The 21,222-nt window shown below is 47.6% G+C and overlaps 2 protein-coding genes and 1 long non-coding RNA gene across 3 annotated transcripts in view; 1 reads left to right on the top strand and 2 right to left on the bottom strand.

The window, feature by feature from the left end:
• LOC135813465 (putative uncharacterized protein DDB_G0271606) overlaps window positions 1–3,819 on the top strand; it is a 15,765-nt gene extending 11,946 nt beyond the window's left edge. The window contains exons 9-10 of the mRNA XM_065326557.1: window positions 788–1,587; window positions 3,040–3,819. Coding sequence (XP_065182629.1) covers window positions 788–1,587; window positions 3,040–3,168 — 929 coding nt within the window. The 3' untranslated portion in view covers window positions 3,169–3,819. The remainder of the gene's footprint in view (window positions 1–787; window positions 1,588–3,039) is intronic.
• Window positions 3,236–21,222, bottom strand: LOC135815052 (fibronectin type 3 and ankyrin repeat domains protein 1-like). The gene is made up of 13 exons (XM_065328282.1): window positions 20,890–21,222; window positions 17,700–17,874; window positions 16,847–16,980; window positions 16,093–16,174; window positions 15,367–15,438; window positions 12,122–12,187; window positions 11,776–11,864; window positions 11,477–11,556; window positions 9,208–9,253; window positions 8,005–8,102; window positions 6,197–6,274; window positions 5,849–5,893; window positions 3,236–3,965 (listed from the first exon to the last, which is right to left on the bottom strand). The coding sequence occupies exons 1-13, from the start codon at window positions 20,936–20,938 to the stop codon at window positions 3,888–3,890; spliced, it is 1,092 nt and encodes a 363-aa protein (XP_065184354.1). The 5' UTR covers window positions 20,939–21,222; the 3' UTR covers window positions 3,236–3,887.
• Window positions 9,322–11,001, bottom strand: LOC135813661 (uncharacterized). The gene is made up of 2 exons (XR_010553076.1): window positions 9,664–11,001; window positions 9,322–9,469 (listed from the first exon to the last, which is right to left on the bottom strand). It is a non-coding gene; the product is annotated as an uncharacterized LOC135813661 (long non-coding RNA).

Genomic DNA, 21,222 nt, shown 5'->3' with positions numbered 1-21,222 from the left:
TGAGTCAGCAGCTTCTCTTTTTTAAAGAGAATTCTTGTTTGGAAACAATTACTGTAGAGGCAGAAAATTTCGTCCAACTCCAAAGAAAGCGAGTTCGTCCGGTTGAAAATTTCGTCCATGGATCATAAGAGTGTATAGAAAAGCTGGACAAATTGACATTAGTCCGGCATTTAATTTAGTTAGTCCAAAAGTTCCTTTGACGAAAAAGACGAAATTAAATTCCAGATGAATATTTCTGCTTATACAGTAGGTGAAATATAATCAAGATTGCATATTGCTCTCTCTATCTCACTCGCTCTCTCTCTCTCTCTCTCTCTCTCTCTCTCTCTCTCTCTCTCTCTCTCTCTCTCTCTCTCGCTTCCTTCTCGCTTCCTTCTCTCGCTACACACACGCACACACCAAGATGGGATCTGGAAGTGTATACTGGTGAGAGGTTCACGTACGGCAACTGTACTTGCCCCACTTTGTGCAGTATCTCCTTTAATTGTTGTATCGGTTTCATCGACTGATTTGTGGAAGATGCACTTGCGTAGCATCCGTAGTGTAATGTAAAGCTACATGTATGGTGGATGTGGGCGTAAACTGTGTATGAATGGCCCATGTATTTGGTGGCATGGTAACAAAACCCACTATTAAAGTGTATACTGATGTGGATTGCTGTGTAGCATGGTGTGTGGTCCATTGCTGAAATCCATGACATCATTGCTGAAATCCATGACATCATTGCTGAAATCCATGACATCATTGCTGAAATCCATGACATCTTTGTCTTCTGTCTTGCCACCAGTACGTCCATTGTCTCGGTCACAGCCCATTGTCACAGGCAATGCCACTGCCACAGCCATCCCTAGCTCAGACGATGCCATCACTGGTGCCCATACAGCTTCCAGTGCGGCCAGCACGCCAGCCCAGCTGACAGTGGTTCACCCACTCCAGTCATCCCATCAGGCATCCCATCAAGCAGTGTCCAATCCAAACTTGCAAGCACTGGTAGACAAGTACAATGCGCAGCAGCACTCCGCACACCAACAGTGGGCGCAAGCACAGCAACAACAAAAACACAGCCAGCAGCAGAAACAGCACCAGCAGCAAGATCAGCTGCAGCAGCAGAAACAGCAACAGGAGCATTTGCAGCTGATTCAGAAGCAGCAACAGGAGTGGCTGAAACACCAACACCAGCTGCAGAAGCTCCAGCAGATGACACGAGGCCAGCAGATGAGAACACGAAGCCAACAGCAGCAACAGCAACAGCAGCAGCGCATGTCAATGCTCAGCCCACATCAGCAACTACTGCTGCTTAGGGCTAAGCTAAACAAGCCTGGTCTGTCCCCTCATGAACACCAGGCAGCCATGTTAAAATGGCAGCACTACCAACAGCAGTTGAAGGCGATCCAGCAGAGGGCAACTGCAACTGGTCCCAGTGTACGTAGCCAAACCCTTGCCTCCAGTGCTGGCGTTGCTAGTGCTAGCAATGCTATGGACATCAGCAACGTCACTGCCACTGCCACTCCTGGCCGTGCCAGCACAAATTCCTTGTTAAAAAATGGTGCTGTTACCACTACCACCATACCCACTCCTAATATCAAGGTGAGACCCCTTCTCTTAACATGTAGGCTAGCATCCCATCCTGACCAGTGAAAATGTGTCGCCATGAATAATGCAGTGACGTTACCCTGTGCGGGTGTCCCAGTGTATATAGGCCAGTGTAAGTTTCCCAGGCATAGGCCAGTGTGATTGACCCTTAGGTATAGGCCAGTGTGAGTGTCCCAGTGCATATTATGCCTGTGTGAATGTCCCAGTGCATGCATATATGCGTGTGTGAGTGTCCCAGTGCATATAGGCCTGTGCGAGTGTCCCAGTGCATATATGCCAGTGTGAGTGTCCCATAGCCTAGGCACAGTCCAGTGTGAGTGTTCAACTGTTCATGTATTACACAAACTAGTACCATCACTATTTATTTTATTCCAGCGGCAACACTGTGTTTAGTTGACTGGACTCCCAGGTTGTGCTTTGCACCTTCTGTATAGCATACACGTAACGTCACATGATCCTCGAGGGTGGTGGTGTGGCATTCCTGCGAATACGGAAAAGTCAGTCCGACTGGACTGTTACAGATTCATACTCTGAAATTGGCTGTATTTTCCGGGGGGTGTTAGCCGCACTTTAAACGCATGAAAAACCCCTCAAAAATCGCCCCTGCGGCTCAGAATGCTGGATGCGAATCATGCAGCACTCCATGTATATCATGGATGTGCAGTGAGAGAGTGGACAGAAAGGCTATATTAGAGAGGTTAAGTTACACGTTTTTTGCCCTTTTTCAAAACGCGGTGCAAATCTCACGTTACGTGTAATTTTTAGAGGATAAGTTACACGTGCGACGTGACGTGAAATTTTGCCTGGCAGGATTCGGGTTTAGTTCGCACAAATATCAAATCTTCCAACAAACTTGATAAATCTCGATAAAATTCCGGAAACTCACACAAATTCGGTCGGGATAACCAAGCGAAACTTCCAAAAACTCACGTCATGAACTTACGTGCGGGACAGTCAACTCACGTAAAACACGTCAAATTTTACGTGAGTTTTTTCACTTTTTGACGTAAAAGTTCACTGATGTAAGACTTTTACGTGAAACTTAACCTCTCTATTTATGTTTGTAACTCGAAGTTTCATGTACAACCCTGCTCCGTGCTAACATCAGACGTGATGATAATGGGTGGGTATGCTGCCGGTGTTTGTGTTGTGTCAAGAATTGCGAGAGTCATGTCAGGGCAGCACTATGGGTGTCACAGCACAGTTATAATTATAGCTATGCAGGGGTTGCATGTGGATAGGGCGTATGAGGTGTATTTAGTATGAAGTGACGTCTTTTACGAGGAACTTGTCGGCACTTTGAAACAAGTTCTGAGCACTTTTCTATTTCCAGGTCTAATATTACGGGGAGGAGAGTCACTTCCGATGTGCCATTATGTATAAACCAGGCTCCTAAACAGGGCATATCACTGGTGTCCTCTCTCTCTCACACACATGTCTTGCTAGGTTGCCATGACACCATCCTCCATTAGCGCCATGGCAGCCGCAGGAAAGCCCAGCAGTGTTCTGCGCACACCACCTGTAACGACCTCGCCGCAGCAGCAGCCCAACACCAGCTTCCTGCCACCATCGTAACGACGCACGTACCCACGTTGGCAGTCAAACTGTAAATAACCAAACTATAAAATCAGACGACATCGCGTTGCTCTGTGTATATATTGCAAACATGAAGTTACAAAACTGTTCGCTGTGATGTCAAAACATGTACAAATTGTAAAAAAAGATGTAAAAAGGATTATTCTAAATTTGCTTTGTAAATAGAACTGATGGTGTACTTATGTCCTTGGCCATAAGTATAACAATGTCTATGTGTACAGGACTTACTTTGCTATATATTATATTGGCTATGTGTACATGACGCAAGAAGCTGGCAACTATTAAAATGTTTCATGCAACCAACAGATCTATCTCTATACATGCGCCACTATTCCGATCAAGAGCGGCGGTATCCGGCAGTATGTTCAGCTTGGATAGGCGACATTCACACTAACTGTCACCTGTAGTCTCGGCGCGAGACCCACTTTTCTACCTGGTCTTCTGATTTTTTTAATTTATCGTCTCAAACTATCCTGCTCCCCTCTGGAGCTGGTGTCATGTCAAAGAACTTACTTGAGAATTGTTGTGTGCGTATGTTGGTACAAGTACCCCTGTCTTTTTACTTTTCAATCAACACCACCACCCACCTTGCTGGGCTATGGAGCTCCTTGCATACATAAAGATGCTACACCTGTGTTCGTGTCTTGGTATGCGCGCGCGTGTGTGTTTGCGCAGTCTCCGGGTCAAGGATGCCGTTGCTACTTGCGTGACTTTGATCGGCTCTGCTGTCGGCCGCTTGCGCTGGGCCTGCTGTCCGCCAGCGCGGCCTTCATCATCTGGATAGAACAGGACGGCAGAATAGGGCTTGAAAGTGCTACGTCACAGCATAGCAACAATTTCAAAAATTCGAAAACTGGATCCACTTGGATCCAGTTTTTGTATGGATCCAAACACATTTCAAGCTGTCTTACTCACAGCAAGGTGATGTAGCCAGTGAAACTGATTGATTTGGCTAATTGGGGCGGGGTGACAACTGGTGGCGAAGTAAAAGTCACACATGCATACGACATGAGTGGGTTGCTATGCACCCATATACTGAGGCAATAGCAATAATAATAATAATTATTATTATTATATTCGCGGGATCCGCGTCGGCATCGCTTGAATGTTCAGAAACACACAAACTAGCCTCCGCATCCGCAGGCCACCACTATGCCTGTTAACCTTAGTGGCGAATGCAGACCTCACAAGTGAGTCAGGGAAGAGGAGGTTAGTCTCTCAACCAATCGGGCGTGTAACGGCCCATAACCCTGTAAACTGCATCCTGAGGCAATAGGGAGGTTCCGGAGTACGATTTTTCGTGCCAAAATCCGTAGAGGCGGTACGGATTTTTTATACGTCGTTTTCGAGCAGTGAAATGTTCCGGAGTACGAAACTTACGTGTTTGCCGTCATTGCCTAGGTTACGATCGGAAACACGTCACATTCCCGCGCCATGCCTTTTTATTTTGAAAATTTGTACCGAAATCAAAACTTCCCGCGGAAAATCTATGTTTCTCGTACCAAATTTGTACGCGAAAAATCTTTCTGCACCCGATGACGCAAAATCTCCATACGAAACATGGTTCGTATGAAAGCCAGTCCACACGGATTCTCCGTGCCGAAAAATCGTATGGAGCACGCCTGGAAAAAATCCGTAGCGCCCACACGGATTTTGGCACGGAAAATCGTACCCCGGAACCTCTCTAATAGCAAAGTCATACCTTAGTGGATCCAAAATAGAAATCTGATGGCAACTTACTACTCCCTGGCCGTTTTTGACGTCATCACTTTCAAGCCCTATAGCCCTATAAGCCCATTGCGCATTGCCAAATATGGAAGGTATGAGTAATGCATGTGAGTAGACTAGACTGGGATCAGGAATACACTGTTCAACACCCCCAGACGGCCATGCCCAGGTGGCTGTCTGGGGTGTTGATGGTACAAATTACGTCATTGCGCAATGGGCTTATAGGAAAGAACAACTCCGAGCCCTTTTCACTGCTCAGCCATCGTTTTCCCCATGTACTTCGAAGTACAGTCGTCCCTCTTTAATCCAGCACTTTGTAAACCAGCACAATTTTCAGCCAAAATGTCCTCTTGATGCACATTGTAGCAGTAAATCCGATTTGTTAATCCAGCACCCTCCCTAACCCAGCAGAATTTCCGTGGCACAAATTGTGCCGGATTATAGAGGGACCACAGTAGGGACTTCGACGGGGGTTCTGCAATCAATAAATTTCCCTAACCGTTGTAAATTTCTTATCATAAGGGCTGCAACTTTTCTGTTTCCTGCTAATTAACACGCAATTCAGTACTAACTGAACAGTTTGCTCGGAGACAAGAATGCGATAATACTTCATGAAGAAGGAAGCACTTCAGGCTCTTGAACAACATCTTGGAAGTGTTCACGAGTATACTTTCAAGCCTCATCGTCAGGTGAACACAGGCCAAATCTAATGAATATGAACAATGGATTAAAAGTACAGTAGAGAGCTGATAGAAACAACGCAAGGACTGCATGCATACTTCAGTACTCACCAGCCCTGCATGCTTTCGACAGCCAGTTCATTTACAACACAATGTACAGTGTATGTGTACTGGCTAGGTTCTCTGCAAATATACTTGTGCACGGCAGGCCTGCTTACAGTGCAGTATGCTAAAGCACACAAGTGACTCACCACACTGCCGAGTGATTCAGCAATGTCTCCTGCCGTGCATCCACCCTGTATACCACACACACACACACAGACACACCTTTCAAGGGTAAAATAACTTCACACCGCGGCGTACATGTAGAGGTAGAAAAAATATCCATGTAGCAGCCCAAATGTTACTATAGCCAGAATGCCACCATCATTGTTTGACGCGAGGATATTGCAACAGCCACACACGGAATAGCTATTCTCCTTCCTGGTGTAGATATCGTGTTACCAGGCATCACGCTTAGTTTTTCACACAAGAAGGCATTGTATCCATCTGGAAGAACGACTGACAGACCCGATTACTAGACCGTTTACTGTACTCACAGCACTCGTGTCCTCCAAACGGGCACCGGACTTGACCAGAAGAGACACCAGCTCATGATGACCTGCACCTGTCGCTATCTACATGCATTGGGACGAAGTCAGAAAGTGCAGTAACAAGAAACAATCCGGAAACAGTATGGCGGCAAGCACAACCCCTGTACATGTATACTGCTGCTTAGTTATACGCCGGTACTATCACATTCCCTGGCTACTAGCCCTGCAACTGATCACATTCCCTGGCTACTAGCCCTGCAACCAAGAGTAGATAAACAAGAGTGTGCAACTCCGGATCTCTCCTGCACAATCTGCAGATACCCCCGCCCACGGCGGAATTTTTTGTTGACGTCACCTTTTTTCAGAGAAACGCGGACTTTGCCGCAGAGCAGTGTGAGAGCACGTGCTGGGCACAGACATGTAGTGTAAAGCCCGGCCAAGTGCACGAGGGAAACCTCTCCAAAAGGCTCGCAGCGCGTGCGTCGTCGAAAAGATTACGTCAACAAAAAATTCCGCCGTGGGCCAACCCATCCGCGAGTTGCACACTCTTGTTTATCTACTCTTGCTGCAACTGATCACATTCCCTGGCTACTAGCCCTGCAACTGATCACATTCCCTGGCTACTAGCCCTGCAACTGATCACAGTCCCTGGCTACTAGCCCTGCAACTGATCACATTCCCTGGCTACTAGCCCTGCAACTGATCACATTCCCTGGCTACTAGCCCTGCAACTGATCACATTCCCTGGCTACTAGCCCTGCAACTGATCACATTCCCTGGCTACTAGCCCTGCAACTGATCACATTCCCTGGCTACTAGCCCTGCAACTGATCACATTCCCTGGCTACTAGCCCTGCAACTGATCACATTCCCTGGCTACTAGCCCTGCAACTGATCACATTCCCTGGCTACTAGCCCTGCAACTGATCACATTCCCTGGCTACTAGCCCTGCAACTGATCACATTCCCTGGCTACTAGCCCTGCAACTGATCACATTCCCTGGCTACTAGCCCTGCAACTGATCACATTCCCTGGCTACTAGCCCTGCAACTGATCACATTCCCTGGCTACTAGCCCTGCACACACACGCACACTGTAGTGTTTTCGACCAGTGTCACACAATCTGCTACCTCCTGAACCGGGCCTGATCCCAGAGAAAATGTGCAAACCCGTCCAACTGTGCATGGTGCCGTACAGGCACACGAGCTGATGACCCTGGTGTGTTCAAGCCGTGCTGGTGATTTTATGCCCAGCTGGTGATGCACAGAGGCACGCTCCCGGGTCTATGGACTTTTCAGGATTTCTTGCAAGTACCACAGCACTACGTACTCTTGCAGCAATACATTATTGTACTTCTCACATACTTGTACCGATTCAGTGCAAGACTTAGTGCTGCTCTTCTGCAGACCGGTCTAGGTACACTGTGCATGCATGTGGAGCACATCGTGAGCGAAGAGGAAGGACTGTTCAACACGATCTACTAATCATGAGCCACTGGAAACACAAAACCCTTGCCACACAACTTTTGTTTGCTACCACTTGGCCAGTCGCTCCGTGTTGTCTTGTAAATCGTGACGTGGACTTTGACTCTCACATCGTGCGGGGAAGAGAGGAACCGATAGCAGGCACGGCAGGTGACAACATGAATACAGACAGACACGTGGACAGAGTAAGGCCCAGGCTGAGGGTCACGTACACACAATCATATTGACAAGTGCACTATCACACACGCACGTACTTGAAGTACACACACACGCACGCACGCACACACACACACACACACACACTACATTGTCGGCTATCACACACTCACCATCAGCACGGTTCTGCGCGAGTCCGGTTCTGCAGCATTGACATCAGCTCCAAACTCAATAAGAGTTGACGCAACCCGCAGGCTTCCATTTATGGCCGCTACACGCAAGACACACATGTACACCAGAAAAAGGTTCAGCTGTACAAGCTGAGCATTGCTCCTGCTGAAAATCCCCGTGTGTGTGTGTGTGTGTGTGTGTGTGTGTGTGTGTGTGTGTGTGTGTGTGTGTGTGTGTGTGTGTGTGTGTAGATCGTGAAAATACGGCTCTCCGGACATATCACACACTGTCCACACTAAGTTGGTTTAGTTATGCCATGCTTCAGGGGAAAAGAGGTTGTGAAGAGGACGCAATCACTGAGCAAGGGTACAGGTGGAATCCTGACAATTCGAACCTCAAAATTCCATGGAAAAACTTCTAATTATCCGGACATTTCTAAATTCAAATTCAAATGATCCAAACATGTACCCACAACACATTTTTAAAAGTCATTATGTGTCTCAAAATGCTCGCATTGTCACGCAGAGTTGCGCTACGCACCTTTTAAACACAAATGTCGCAGATACTGAACTGCCTGCTTATGCAAAACTAAACTGACTTGTACAATATGCAGTGAACTTCGAATTATGCTTTGCTAACTTCGAATTATGCTTTGCTAACTTCGAATTATGCTTTGCTAACTTCGAATTATGCTTTGCTAACTTCGAATTATGCTTTGCTAACTTCGAATTATGCTTTGCTAACTTCGAATTATGCTTTGCTAACTTCGAATTATGCTTTGGTAACTTCGAATTATGCTTTGGTAACTTCGAATTATGCTTTGCTAACTTCGAATTATGCTTTGCTAACTTCGAATTATGCTTTGCTAACTTCGAATTATGCTTTGCTAACTTCGAATTATGCTTTGCTAACCGGCTTCGAATTATGCTTTGCTAACTTCGAATTATGCTTTGCTAACTTCGAATTATGCTTTGGTAACTTCGAATTATGCTTTGCTAACTTCGAATTATGCTTTGCTAACTTCGAATTATCAGCACAAACCTCATACATTTCTATGTAAGTGGATTCCGTGGGACTTCTATTAACCGGACATCCCCAGTTCGAGGTTCGAATTATCAGAAATTGATATGATTGTATCTGGATTCCACTCATGTGTATCCGCAAAACCTATTCACGGCAACGAAGAAAGGAAGCAGAAATCTCACCACATCGCATCAGAGGTGTCCAATTTGAATTGTCAAGAACCTCCAGCTGCAGTCATAACGTAGAACATTCCATGTGTGAGAGAGAGAGAGAGAAAGAGAGAGAGAGAGAGAGAGAGAGACACACACACACACACACACACACACACACACACACACACACACACACACACACACACACACACACACACACACACACACACACACACACACACACACACACACACACACACACACACACACACACGTATGCACACGTCCTGTCCTGTTGTTATGTCTGGCCCTAAGGGCCCACACACAGCATTACTCAGGTTCGTACAGTTATTGTAATAATCAAGGAACAGAAAGACAAGGAAAAGAGAGCTCACATTCTCGGACCTAGTCCAGCACAGCAAGCATGCAAAACCAGCCACGAGCCCAGGCGCGCATGCGCGCCTTATCACATCACGTACACAGCACCTGTCCTGTAGAGCCACTGCCACAGGGGTCACGTGAGACCGGAGGGGCATCAGAGAGGAAGATGGAGCACGCAGCCTGATGACGCCGGAGATGGTGGAGCAAACGGAACCGGCGAGAACACACGCATACATGACTGAACGAATTACGCTGCTGGGCAGTCGGGCGCGGGCCAGTCCTCGAGCACCGGTGACGACCGCGGCCTTGTGCAGTCCGAAAGCAGCGGGCACACACAGCACAGTGCGCAGCACAGCAGGCATCCTGTACATAGACTTGCCGGGGCTCGGTAGGCTGAGGCTGAGGTGCGGAACAGCGGTGAACAGCTAGACCACCCTTGCTTCGAAATCAACGCCCACAATCTCCACAGTGGCAAGCTCCTCACTGCTCAGCAATCGGCTTGGCCCGCTCAACCACACATTAGTGGCGAGCACGATCTCCAGGGCGCGAGAATGACCGATTGCAATCCGCACATACCACGGGGCCAGGCTGAGGCACATTCTCCACAGGCTCGGCGTACATAGCCGGCCAGTCAGCGCGGGACTCACAGGCAATAGGATATCATTCCTTGGTGAGGAGACAACACAATCCTTCCAGCGCTTGCGAGGGTCATGTGCTGGGCGACGTGTGGGAAGTGAGCCAAACAGGATCTGTCTCGGCATCCGGCTACTGTCCATCCAGGCAACATGGCCCAGCCACTCTAGGCGACGCTGTGCAACCTTCACGCAGATGGTATCAGTGTCACCCCACATCTCCAACAGTTGGGCGTTGGTCGTGTGATTATGCCAGCAATCTCTGCGGGACACACCCAAGATGGAACGAATGCACCGCATATGGAAGACTGACAAACGTTGGAGATCGTGCTGCAATGGTGTCCAACACTCTGACCCATAGAGGAGGAGCGACAACACACATGCATTAAACACACACCTCTTGATATGCAAATTAAGGTCAGAATTGCTGAAGATGGTTCCTTGCAAGGCGCCACAAGCACGAGAGGCATGCACGATTCGAGCAGTGATGTCCTGTGTCGACCGGCCACCGCGATGGATGAAAGATCCAAGATACCGGAACTCCGAAACACACTTGATGACCGTGCCAGCTAGCTCGATTAGAGCGCAGTGCCCAGGCGAAACATCCCTGCCTGCAACCAAGAACTGTGTCTTGGTAGCGCTAACTTTAAGCCCAAACTCAGCTGCGGTCGTGTCAAACACTGCACGCGTACACACATGCACACACACACACACACACACACACACACACACACACACACACACACACACACACACACACACACACACACACACACGCACGCACACACGCACACACACACGCACGCACACACACACACACACACACATATACACACACACACACACACACACACACACACACGCATGCACGCATGCATGTGCGTACAATCAAGAGTACATAACCCCAAGAGTGTGCAACTGCCTGCACAACCTCTATGCTGTGCTGCGACGGCAGAACTTCACATCACGTGACATGGTTCAAAAGGTTACACTGGAAAACAGTACAAATTGATCACAAGAGAGTTGTAAGCTGGGTTTCGTACAACCCTGTATCAATCATGCACAGAGTGCAAATAATGTGTACGGGTTCATCACGTGATGTGAAGTTCTGCCGTCGCAGACCCCATAACTGGAGTTGCACACTCTTGGGGTTATGTACTCTTGGTACAATCAATCCATGAGAGTGCAGAGTAAGTAGAGAGGGCTATCCATTTGTGGGTAAGTGTAACGGGACCACAACATCATGCTCATGCGTTACAGCTGTGTTTCCTGCTTGAAGCACTTACCTGATCCGGATCTCTGTTTAACAGATAGCGCAGTACGGTGTCCTGTCCAGAGTCGCAAGCAAAGTGGACTGCGTATGTATCTGCAGGCATAGGAAAGAATCAGCAGCATTGAGAGTCAAGCACGCCGCGACATGAAATAAATTATTTTCGTTTCCAACCAATAACGACTGAAAGCAGGGATGCACGGTAGATTTGAAAATATAACTTTAATCTGGCCGGTATGCCGTAGTCTCACAGTGGCTAGGCCTTATTTCGTCACAAGCAGAGAGACTTTTTCAATCGTATGAGTAGCAACTCACCAATCTTATCGCGCAAGCTCAGGGATGCGCCTCTTGAACAAAGCAGAGTGGCACAGTGTATCTTGTCGTGGACTGCTGCAATCATTAGACTAACACCAGTCAGTGACCAACAGAACATACGCACACAAGAGCCATTGCCATAGGAATCATTGGAAAGTTGTAACGCCATGCACACACACACACGCACACGCACGCACAGCAGTTCCATTATTAGAAATAGAACGACTATATTAAAAGTGTGACTTCCTGTTCAAGTGTACGCATTGAAACAATACATAAAGTTCACATTGCTGACGGAAAGAGTTTTTTTGTTCAGAGTTGAATGATGTTTGCTACGTTATCTTACGCAGATCTTCCCATGTTGTTGACAGTGTTGACACCGGCACCACATTCTAGCAGCATTTCCATTACACTGTGAGGAAAGCAACAGAGGAAACCACCGCAGCAAACATCCCAGTATAGTAGTATAACTGTATAAGTCTATAATATGCACGTACATCCTACAAGACACTGTCAGCCTCGGAGACCAGGACCCTCCAAAAGTATTACAAGTCGAAGTATAACTCATAGCCATTCTGTTTGCGTCCTTTTCTGGTCGGCGTTGGTTGTCCATTGCCACGTCTAATTCAACACTATCCTGCTGTCTGATTCCAAAAAAGAATGTTTTTGGAAAATGAGTGTGTGTGTGTGGGGGGGGGGGGTCACAACATACATGTAACCATAGGCTGAATGTCTCTTTTTGTCCTCACAAGGTACACCGCTGTCAACCATTTCAAAAGCAGATTAGTGCCAGAGAATATACAGTAAAACCTGTTCAAGCGACCCGGCACTCAATAAGGCGACCACCTGTCCCAGGGGACCACTTCAACTAGGGTCAAGGGGTGTTATTCCAAATCAAATGGCACTGGATGAGAAGACAACCCGTGCCCGAGGACCACGTTTTGTAGGTCTCTTGAGCGGTCGTCTTAGACAGGTTTCACTGTTAGATGACCGCTCAAGGGACCTCAGTACAAAATACGGTCTCTGTTACCAGGTGGTCTCCTTATCCAGAGCCATTTGACTGGAACTGGCATCCCTTGGTCCTGGTTGCAGTGGTCTTCGGGGACAGGTGGTCGCCGGTTTCTAAGTCCATATTTTTTAGTCAGATTATGAATGTAAATGTGAATGTAAAATTTTGCCTTGCTGATGCCCCTAGTATTGATTACCCTGAGCCGTAAATCTGATTTTCTCAAAATCGGTGCTAAGCGGGTTTCGTATTCCAGCTCTTCACTTGCTCCATCGCCATGCTACTGCAAGAGCAGCACCGATTATAGCAGATTAGAATCATTAGATTAGGGGAGGTGGAGGAGGGGGCGGGGGGGGGGGGGGGGAGGAGGAAAGGAGAAGGAAGAGGAGGATGACTGAGGACAGCAGTTTACCAGCATGTGCCGAGTAATCCTAACTCATTTTTCACATCTACTCCCGGTGCCCAATTTGATACGCAAAGAGTGCAGCTCACACTAAGACTAAGGTTCTAAGTTATCTGGGTACAGCTATCCTGAATTCCAATGAATTTGCCGCCGAAGCCGCCCGACAGCTCGCGGACACCTCAACATACCGCATTGTTTGCCCCTTTGGCCGGGACACTGCCCTCAATCCAGAAGTCAAGGTCATCGAAACGGAGCTAACCAGGATCATTTCCAGCCATAATGTCACTAGGCGAGACGCAGAAGCCCTGCTTGCGAATTTCCCTTTCAAGCCAGCCAAGTTTCGGCTCATTCCCAAAATCCACAAGCCCCTTGGGCCCTGTGGAGTTAAAGGCAGGCCCATTGTGTCGTGTCAGGGCTACCGCACAACCCCGGCCAGCCTCTCGCTATGTTGACTACCATATAAGGAGTCTCATGAAATCAGCAAGCACTGTGTTTACTTCTACTAACGATGTTGTAAAGAGTTTGATCACTCCGTCGAACGATGACTTGAGTGACTTGAGTGACTGCTCCCTTTTGACTGCAGACGTCGAAAGTCTTTACACATGTATGTCGTGTAAAGACACGACCAATGCCCTGTACGTGTTCCTCGACGAAAATAATCACGCCATGAAAGACTTGCTCATTGATCTTTCTTCTTTTGTGCTAAGAAATACTTTTTTCGAGCATGATGGTTTGGTGTATTACCAAGAGAATGGCATGGCCATAGGTACACCCATGGCGGTTAATGTTGCAAATATTTTCCTCTTCGTCCATGAGCGTACACTCTCGGTCTTCCGTAACACCATAAAGTTCTTCGGTCGATACGTTGATGATCTTCTCTTAATCATCAAAAGACTGAGCAATCTGCCTGCCGTCAAACGGCACATGCCCGCAAAACTTGACACCATCAGACTTACGTGGTCAGACCCCAGTAAAAGTATTGAGTTTCTTGATTTGATCATCTCTATTAATGATAAATCCACATTCACATTCAGTACTTTCCAAAAGCCCAGGAACGCTTATTTGTACATCCCATTTACGTCCGACCACTCCCGCTCATGTTTCAGAGCTTTTATTAAAGCTAAATTGCTGCGCTATAACCACACAAACAGTGAGATCACCTCCCTGCTCGCTATACGTGATGCTTTCTGGACCAGGCTTCGCAAGCGTGGTTACCCTCCTAGGTTTCTCCACGATGCGTCCAGTGATACCCCAGCTAGCTGTCAACTCGTACCTCCAGCTAGCTCTGTGCAAGCTTCTGCCTCTTGCCCCATAGTTTTTGTTACTGACTATCACCCTGGCCTCCTCAGCCTTCAACGCACCCTGCAAAATTCTTTTCACGCTAACTTATGTTTTAGGAAACCACACTCACGATGGGTATAGGTATTTTTTACCTCCATGCCTTGCACTCAACCTCGTGTTTGTTTTTTCGCCTTGCAAGCAACCCCGTGTTTTGTTCACGCTTTTTTTCGCGCTAAATCGCTAAATTGCTTTTTTCCGCGCTAATTACTCGACAGTGCTCAACGCCTGTCTGTCCAGTTCTCTGGTTATATTGAGTTCCATATTGTCATTTATCTTCATTCCTCTGATGAAGTGACTCATGTCACAGAAACCGGTCAGGTTAAAGAACTTGCAACTTTCCTTCAGTCCTTGCTTGTCAGTGCGGCGTGGTTGTGATGTTTTAAACTTCCCGTGTAGGACCTTCGCCGCTGCTTCACGTGGGGGGGGGGGGGAGAGAAGGAAGAGGAGGATGAGGACAGCTTTACCAGCATGTGTCGAGTAATCCTAACTTCCATTTGCACATCTACTCCCGGTGCCCAATTTGATACGCAAAGAGTGCAGCTCACACTAAGTTTAAGGTTCTAAGTTATTCACATGGTTTGAGGGAAAGACGCAGATGGGAGTTATGCTAGTACATTCACTAGTTGAGGGAATCAGTGAGGGAAGTTATGCTCGTTTACCATTGGTTTCAGTCCGGTTCTGTTTTAGTAATACCTGGCACTGTTGAGTTGTCAAAGTAAAAATAACAATACCAGAAAATAGTATAAGATACCAATTGTGGACTTATCTCCAGTACATCGCACTGCGGTGTGTACATTGACTGAGGCGGGACAGCACAGTCTTGCGACTTTGATAAACTTACTCGACGTATCCCAGTCTGGCAGCATTCATCAACGGTGTGTGACCGAATGTGTCCAAACCCTCCGTTGAAATCCTGAACACCAGCAGCCATACCGAAGCATGTGCACAGACATTACGTCCGTCATATTACCACCCCAAAGAGGACACCAGTAGTGGCATCCAATTGTTCCTCTGCGCGGGTATCTTTTAAAAGCACAGCTGTGACGTTGAATGCATAGGATCATACAAGCCTCATCGGGCACTTGAAGTTGATGTGATTGGTACAGTAGTCCCTCACATATCTGTCCTTCCCTTCTTTGGGCAGGGTCCACAACGGGGTCAAGACTAAACTTTTTTGTTTCATGTAACGGTTATCGACAATGCCGAAGGACCGCGCAGGGTACATTGAAAGGCAGAAAGTTGGAAGTTGGAACAACACTCAGTGACTAACAGTCACGCGGCTGGCTATGGGCAGCCTGTAGGTGTTGACCTGGGTGATAGGACAATGAACCAGTGAACAAATTTGAAAACTAAGTCATCTGGAAATAGTGTTCAGACCTCGCAATGACAAAGCCGGAACAATGCAAATAATCCCACTTGCCTGTACAGCTCTTCAAATACCAAGTATCCATGCATCTGTTGTGCTCATTTACAAGCAGAAAAACAGGATGCTCTGAGTTATCGCTGCACCACAGTATACTGTGCAGCAGGTCTGTCTACAGGCACAGTGGCACCACATGTAGCTTACCCATGAGAGACGATGTATCGGATAGCATCGAGGTCGCAGTTTTCGACGGCTTTGAGAAGGTCAAGTCCCGTCAGTGGCGGGCCTGCACCATAAGTTAAAGAAGGCCAGTAAAACAGACATAGCAAAACACATCCACCAGGCTTTAAAGCGGGTCATCCAGCATCGCTGATAATTTACATGGAGTGACTTGAAAAAAGTTCAGTCATGACCCTGTTGTGGACCCTGTCCAAAAAACGGCAGGGCAGATACGCGAGGGATTATTGTACCAATCACATGAAGTTTAAGTGCTTGATGAGGCTTGTATGATGAGGCTTGTATGGGGCGGCTGAGGCCCCCTACTTTCACGGCCAATTTTTTTGGAGCACACTGCAACAAAGCACTAGCGTGCGATGATCGCAACTCAGCACAAACGTGAGGGATGAAGAATCCTTGTCCCTGATCGTAGCATCTTCTTGGTTTGTTGCAGAAAAAAAGTCTTTTATTCTAGTTACACTGAAATGGCACCAATGCCCTAAAAATTGCAATTGGCTTCAATTTGGAAATTTTTCTCGGGGTGGACCCATGAAAAAATTGGCTCTAATTCCTCAAAATATATTATGATACAAACCCTCCTCACCCTCAATCACCGTGTCCTCAACCCTCCATGAATCCTACAGGAGTGGCATATGCACAGTAGTATAGCGAAGTAGTGTTGCTAAAGGAAAGATGTCTGCGGCACTGCGGAGCTACAATGCAAACGATCCACCGTTCTTACCAGCCGTTGAGACCTTGAGTGGGGGTTCGCTCCAAGGACCGGCTTCCCCGTCTGAAGCGCGAGCTTGTATACGTATCAGATATGGTGTGTCTGCCCCAAGATCTTCGTCAATGACAGTATGAGTACCGTAACCCCTGCATGCAACAGCGCAGTTCATGGGTGACAAAAAAAACAAAAAAAATCACAGTTCGCTTGAGACTCAGTTGGACTGAGTTTTCAGCATCTGTAGGAACACCACCACCCTGCACCACCCTGCAAAGATCTAAGGCGAAGATGCAGCTCCTAAAGTGGTGCGAGGCGAGTAGACGAACCCACCAGCAAAGTGGCCAAAGACCGAAAAATTCCATTCACTGTATCCTTGTTTCCCTCGTGCCAGGCCACAACAAAAACAGCCAACAAATTCAAACAGCCCTGAACTTTACTCATCTTTGCCTTACTTGTTTGGTGGCAACCAATTTTCAGTCCCTACATAGAAGTCCGAGGTGAGGGAATAAGGTAGAATTATATCTCGGTGGAATCTAGTACGACATACCACCAGAGGTACTGAAAACAGGAATCGACCGAAAACAGGTGCGGTTATCAGGCTCATTTCCAGGATTGCATTTTCAGTTCACCAGTTAACAATCATCGGGTACGGCCGTATCTATACACCTTACCAAAACATATTCCGCACCATGGTATACCCCCCCCCCCTCTCTCGGAGGCAGAAAACATGCCCTCTTTGGGTAGACAACGTATGCACATGGAACGGTGGGAAAACATGCGGCAAAGGAAAGTGGTCACCGTGTCACACAACCAAGCATGCCCGGGGACTTCACAAATTGGCAAGGCATGCGGTCATCCCCAGCCATACTTGTAGATGTTGCGAAAGTCTCTCAGCGAGTTCTCCGGTTTCATCTCCACCCAGTAAGTACAACCTGGTGGGCTGCCAGCAGGGTGTGCCTTGGCCTGATAGGGGATCGGTGACCATTTCAACTCAATGCTGTAATGGGTGACTTCAAGCACTTTCAGCTCTGGAGTGTCGGGACCTGAGCATTGAAAGTAGAAACAGACAAGCAAAGACATGACACTGGTGAATCATACATGCAAAATGGCTGTGTACAACTGGGCTGGGCACACATGAGGAGGTATGGCGGGCACACATGAGGAGGTATGGCGGATGCAGTGACTTTTTCACCACCATTGTCAATGTCATGTACATGGTGGATCACAGAGAGAGAGAGGGGGGGGGGGGGGGTAGCAATAGTAACTTTAGTATATCAGTGACAGTACTGTCACCAAAGTCAGAATGACATCACATTGGCAATTTCTGCCCAAACCCCACCATATGAACCTGTACACAGAAAGCTGGGAGTACGACTGTTTTCATCGTGACACATCCATATTCCTTTCATGCAAACACGCATGATCACATGATTCCTCGCCTTACGAAGCAGACGTACCCAACCCCTACTTTAGAAGAACATGTTCAGTTCAAGAGGAACTCCAGATTTCAAAGTTTTGCAGAGCAAGAAAGTCAAAAATCTGCATTCAGACACAAGGATGGGGTAAGGAAGGCTTGTGGAGCACGGCATGAACAAGGTAGGCAAGGCCAAGGAGTGTGAACAAGATGAGGAAGGTCAAGGAGCGTGGACAAGGCGAGGAAGGTTGAGGAGCAAGTCATGGACAAGGCTAAGAAGGTCTAGAAGCAAGCTTGAAGTCACAGTACTGGACCATCATTGTCCACCACACTAGACCATTTACATCCTGAGCAACTTTTAACAGAGATATTTTTGGCAATGCTAACACCCAGCAGTGACTGATGATGGACCAAATGCACACAAATGAAGAATTTCAGCCATAGTAAAATTTGGTCTACCAACCAGGAAGTGACATGGAATATCAGCCCGGCTATCACCTTTCTGTACATCATTAAATTCCATGATTTTAGCAGCACAGACAATCATTCGCGCCCAGAATCACTTCCACATTACTGATTACCCCGGCCTGTGCTTGCAAGTGTGGGCACGAGCCACTCGGGCCAACATATCTTGCCGCTTCCAGCACGATTTGAGTCTGGTACCCTCTGTGCTTCTGATTCTCCCCTTTTCACACACTGCATTGGTTTCCTTAAACGGCCATTGAGAATTTCTGCTTGTTTGGTAAGAGTTAACTTAGAGCAAGTGCCAACATCAGTAGCAGCAAAATACATCGGATCCAAGAGCGGTCTTCTTAGACCACCTCAAATCGGTGGTGTTTCTGACTAAACAACACGAGCCTTTGCTCCAGCTCTACTGTCTTGCTGTTCCAAGGTGTATCCGGCAAGCTATGGCAGCAACATACCGATACCTAACCAAAAAATAAACTTGATGGGAACTATACTTTGTCCCCGAAACACTTGCTTTCGAATCATTTGCACAAGCTGCACTATATTGCAGGGCCATGTAAGATCACATCCATTTGCACCTCTTCCCCTGTAAAAGGCACTATTCACAAGGCTTCATTTTACCCTGTTGTAAAACCATCCCAATGCTCTGCCTCCCCCCCCCCCCCCACACACACACTCTCCCCTCATTACTCACTATTTTCATCCTCTCCCCAAGATGGGTTTGTGGGGTTTTGATTCCGGGACCCAGTGGGTCGATAAGCCCCGATTCCGGGACCCAGTGGGTCGATGAGCCCCACACACGCCACTAGTGTCCATTGCTGCCCTGCATCCCCTTGTCTCCTGTCTTATGTCGATTTCACTGTCCGAGTTGGTTCTTCTAGGGAGGGTATGGAAGGCTCAACATACTAGTCACTGAACTGTATTCTTGTTTGGAAGTGGGGAGTAGGAGTCGTATGAGGAGGAAAAGTCGATTGTGTGTCCCACACTGATATTTTTGTCGGATTCTAGCACAAGTTTGCCAGCCGGAACACAGACAGTTTGGAAATAGCGTCTTGGAGTAGCAAAGCCTCCACTGAGCGTGGGTACTACCTCTAGTCTAGTCTAATGAGTCTCTGGTCGATGGAGGATCATGCGATTACGTCATCATTTGAGCTGCTTTGTATGGAGCGGCAAGCAACGCTGCAGTGCGCACCAGTGCATGTTGGCTTGCACCTCAAAACGATTTGCCGTTCTAATCTCAATACGAAGCTAGTGCTCTTTCCACTCCATGCCGCAGTCAACACAAAGCATTATGCAATGGTTTCATTTTGCATGGCCAGCATGCATTACCCATCCATTGACTATAGATTGCGCGAATCACGTCATCACATAAACTTTGTATTGACTGTACGGAGTGGAAAGCCGTGCTACGGTGCGGCTCAATGAAATCCAGTCGCGTCACTGAAGTCTGCACCTTGCACCATTTTCGCAGCCCTGTGTCAGCAGGTCTACCGTGTAGGGCTGCGCAATGCCTGGAGCGTACTTGAGTGACGCGACTGGATTTCACTCAGCAGTACTGTGCTGTACTGTGCTGGGTTGTGCTGTGCTGTACTGGGTTGTGTTGTGCATGTACTGGGTTGTGTTGTGCATGTACTGGGTTGTGTTGTATATGTATTGGGTGGCAAACAATGCCTGTGTCTGTGATGATGCCACTAGCAGCTCCATACAAACTTGTATTGCGGCAGCGGCAGAAAACATCTCCAATGTGATGCACTTGCATAACCCCCATGGGTTGGGCCAACCACATAACGGTACTGAATTATCACAAAACACCTGCGACCTAGTCCTACTCCTAGGCAGTACAATCAGCCTGATGTTCTGAGAATGGTTCGACAACTCCATGGCATGGATCTACTGCACCTCTCTCTAGTCTAGATTCAGCAGAGCGGCAGTGAGCACCCCCGGATTGCCTAAATATTAATTAGATTATGTAACGTGTTCTTTGCAGCCCGACTCAGTGGAGAGCGTCTTGTGAGGTCGGGCGTGTGCTCGCCACCATTTCGCTGACAAATACTGCCGGGGCCACTATTGGTACTACTAATAATTACTTGGCTCCACATCCACAGAGGCAACGCAACACAACCGGTAATAATATTATTATACAACGGGCTCAACATTACAACACTATTTACTATACCGGGACTTGGAGCCGTGTGGGCAAAGAATGTCTCCCCTTCACCAGCCATGACGATGAATGAATGAATGGCAGTCCGGGCACCGGCGACCAGTACCAGAACGCAGAAGAGTTGACAGCAGCGCAGTTTCGTAGTTAGTCCTCTTGGCTGTCTTCACTCCAGTAGCGACCTCGAGCGGGTTACCGATACTAGTAGTTTGTGCGGTTGAAGCACATCGAAGACCACCACAATGAAGTCGAGCACAGGTCTGCTTCACTCAAAATAAGTAACATTAGTTTAGTTGGTTCTCGTTGCTAGCAGGGGCCGGCTAGCGGAGTAGCGCTGGGTGAAAGTGT

The sequence above is a fragment of the Sycon ciliatum genome, chromosome 4 (assembly GCF_964019385.1).
Source record: "Sycon ciliatum chromosome 4, ocSycCili1.1, whole genome shotgun sequence".
Lineage (NCBI taxonomy): Eukaryota > Metazoa > Porifera > Calcarea > Leucosolenida > Sycettidae > Sycon > Sycon ciliatum.
This window is presented reverse-complemented; position numbering and strand designations above follow the sequence as displayed.

Bases quoted from the DNA above. Each gene is read 5' to 3' on its own strand.
- LOC135815052 (XM_065328282.1), bottom strand. From the start codon at position 20,938: ATGGCTGGTGAAGGGGAGACATTCTTTGCCCACACGGCTCCAAGTCCC. The intron at 17,875-20,889 runs GTATAGTAAATA...TTCAATGCTCAG, and splicing joins CCACACGGCTCCAAGTCCCG to GTCCCGACACTCCAGAGCTG. The intron at 12,188-15,366 runs GTAAGTTTATCA...CTTTCCTCACAG, and splicing joins GCCAGACTGGGATACGTCGA to TGTAATGGAAATGCTGCTAG.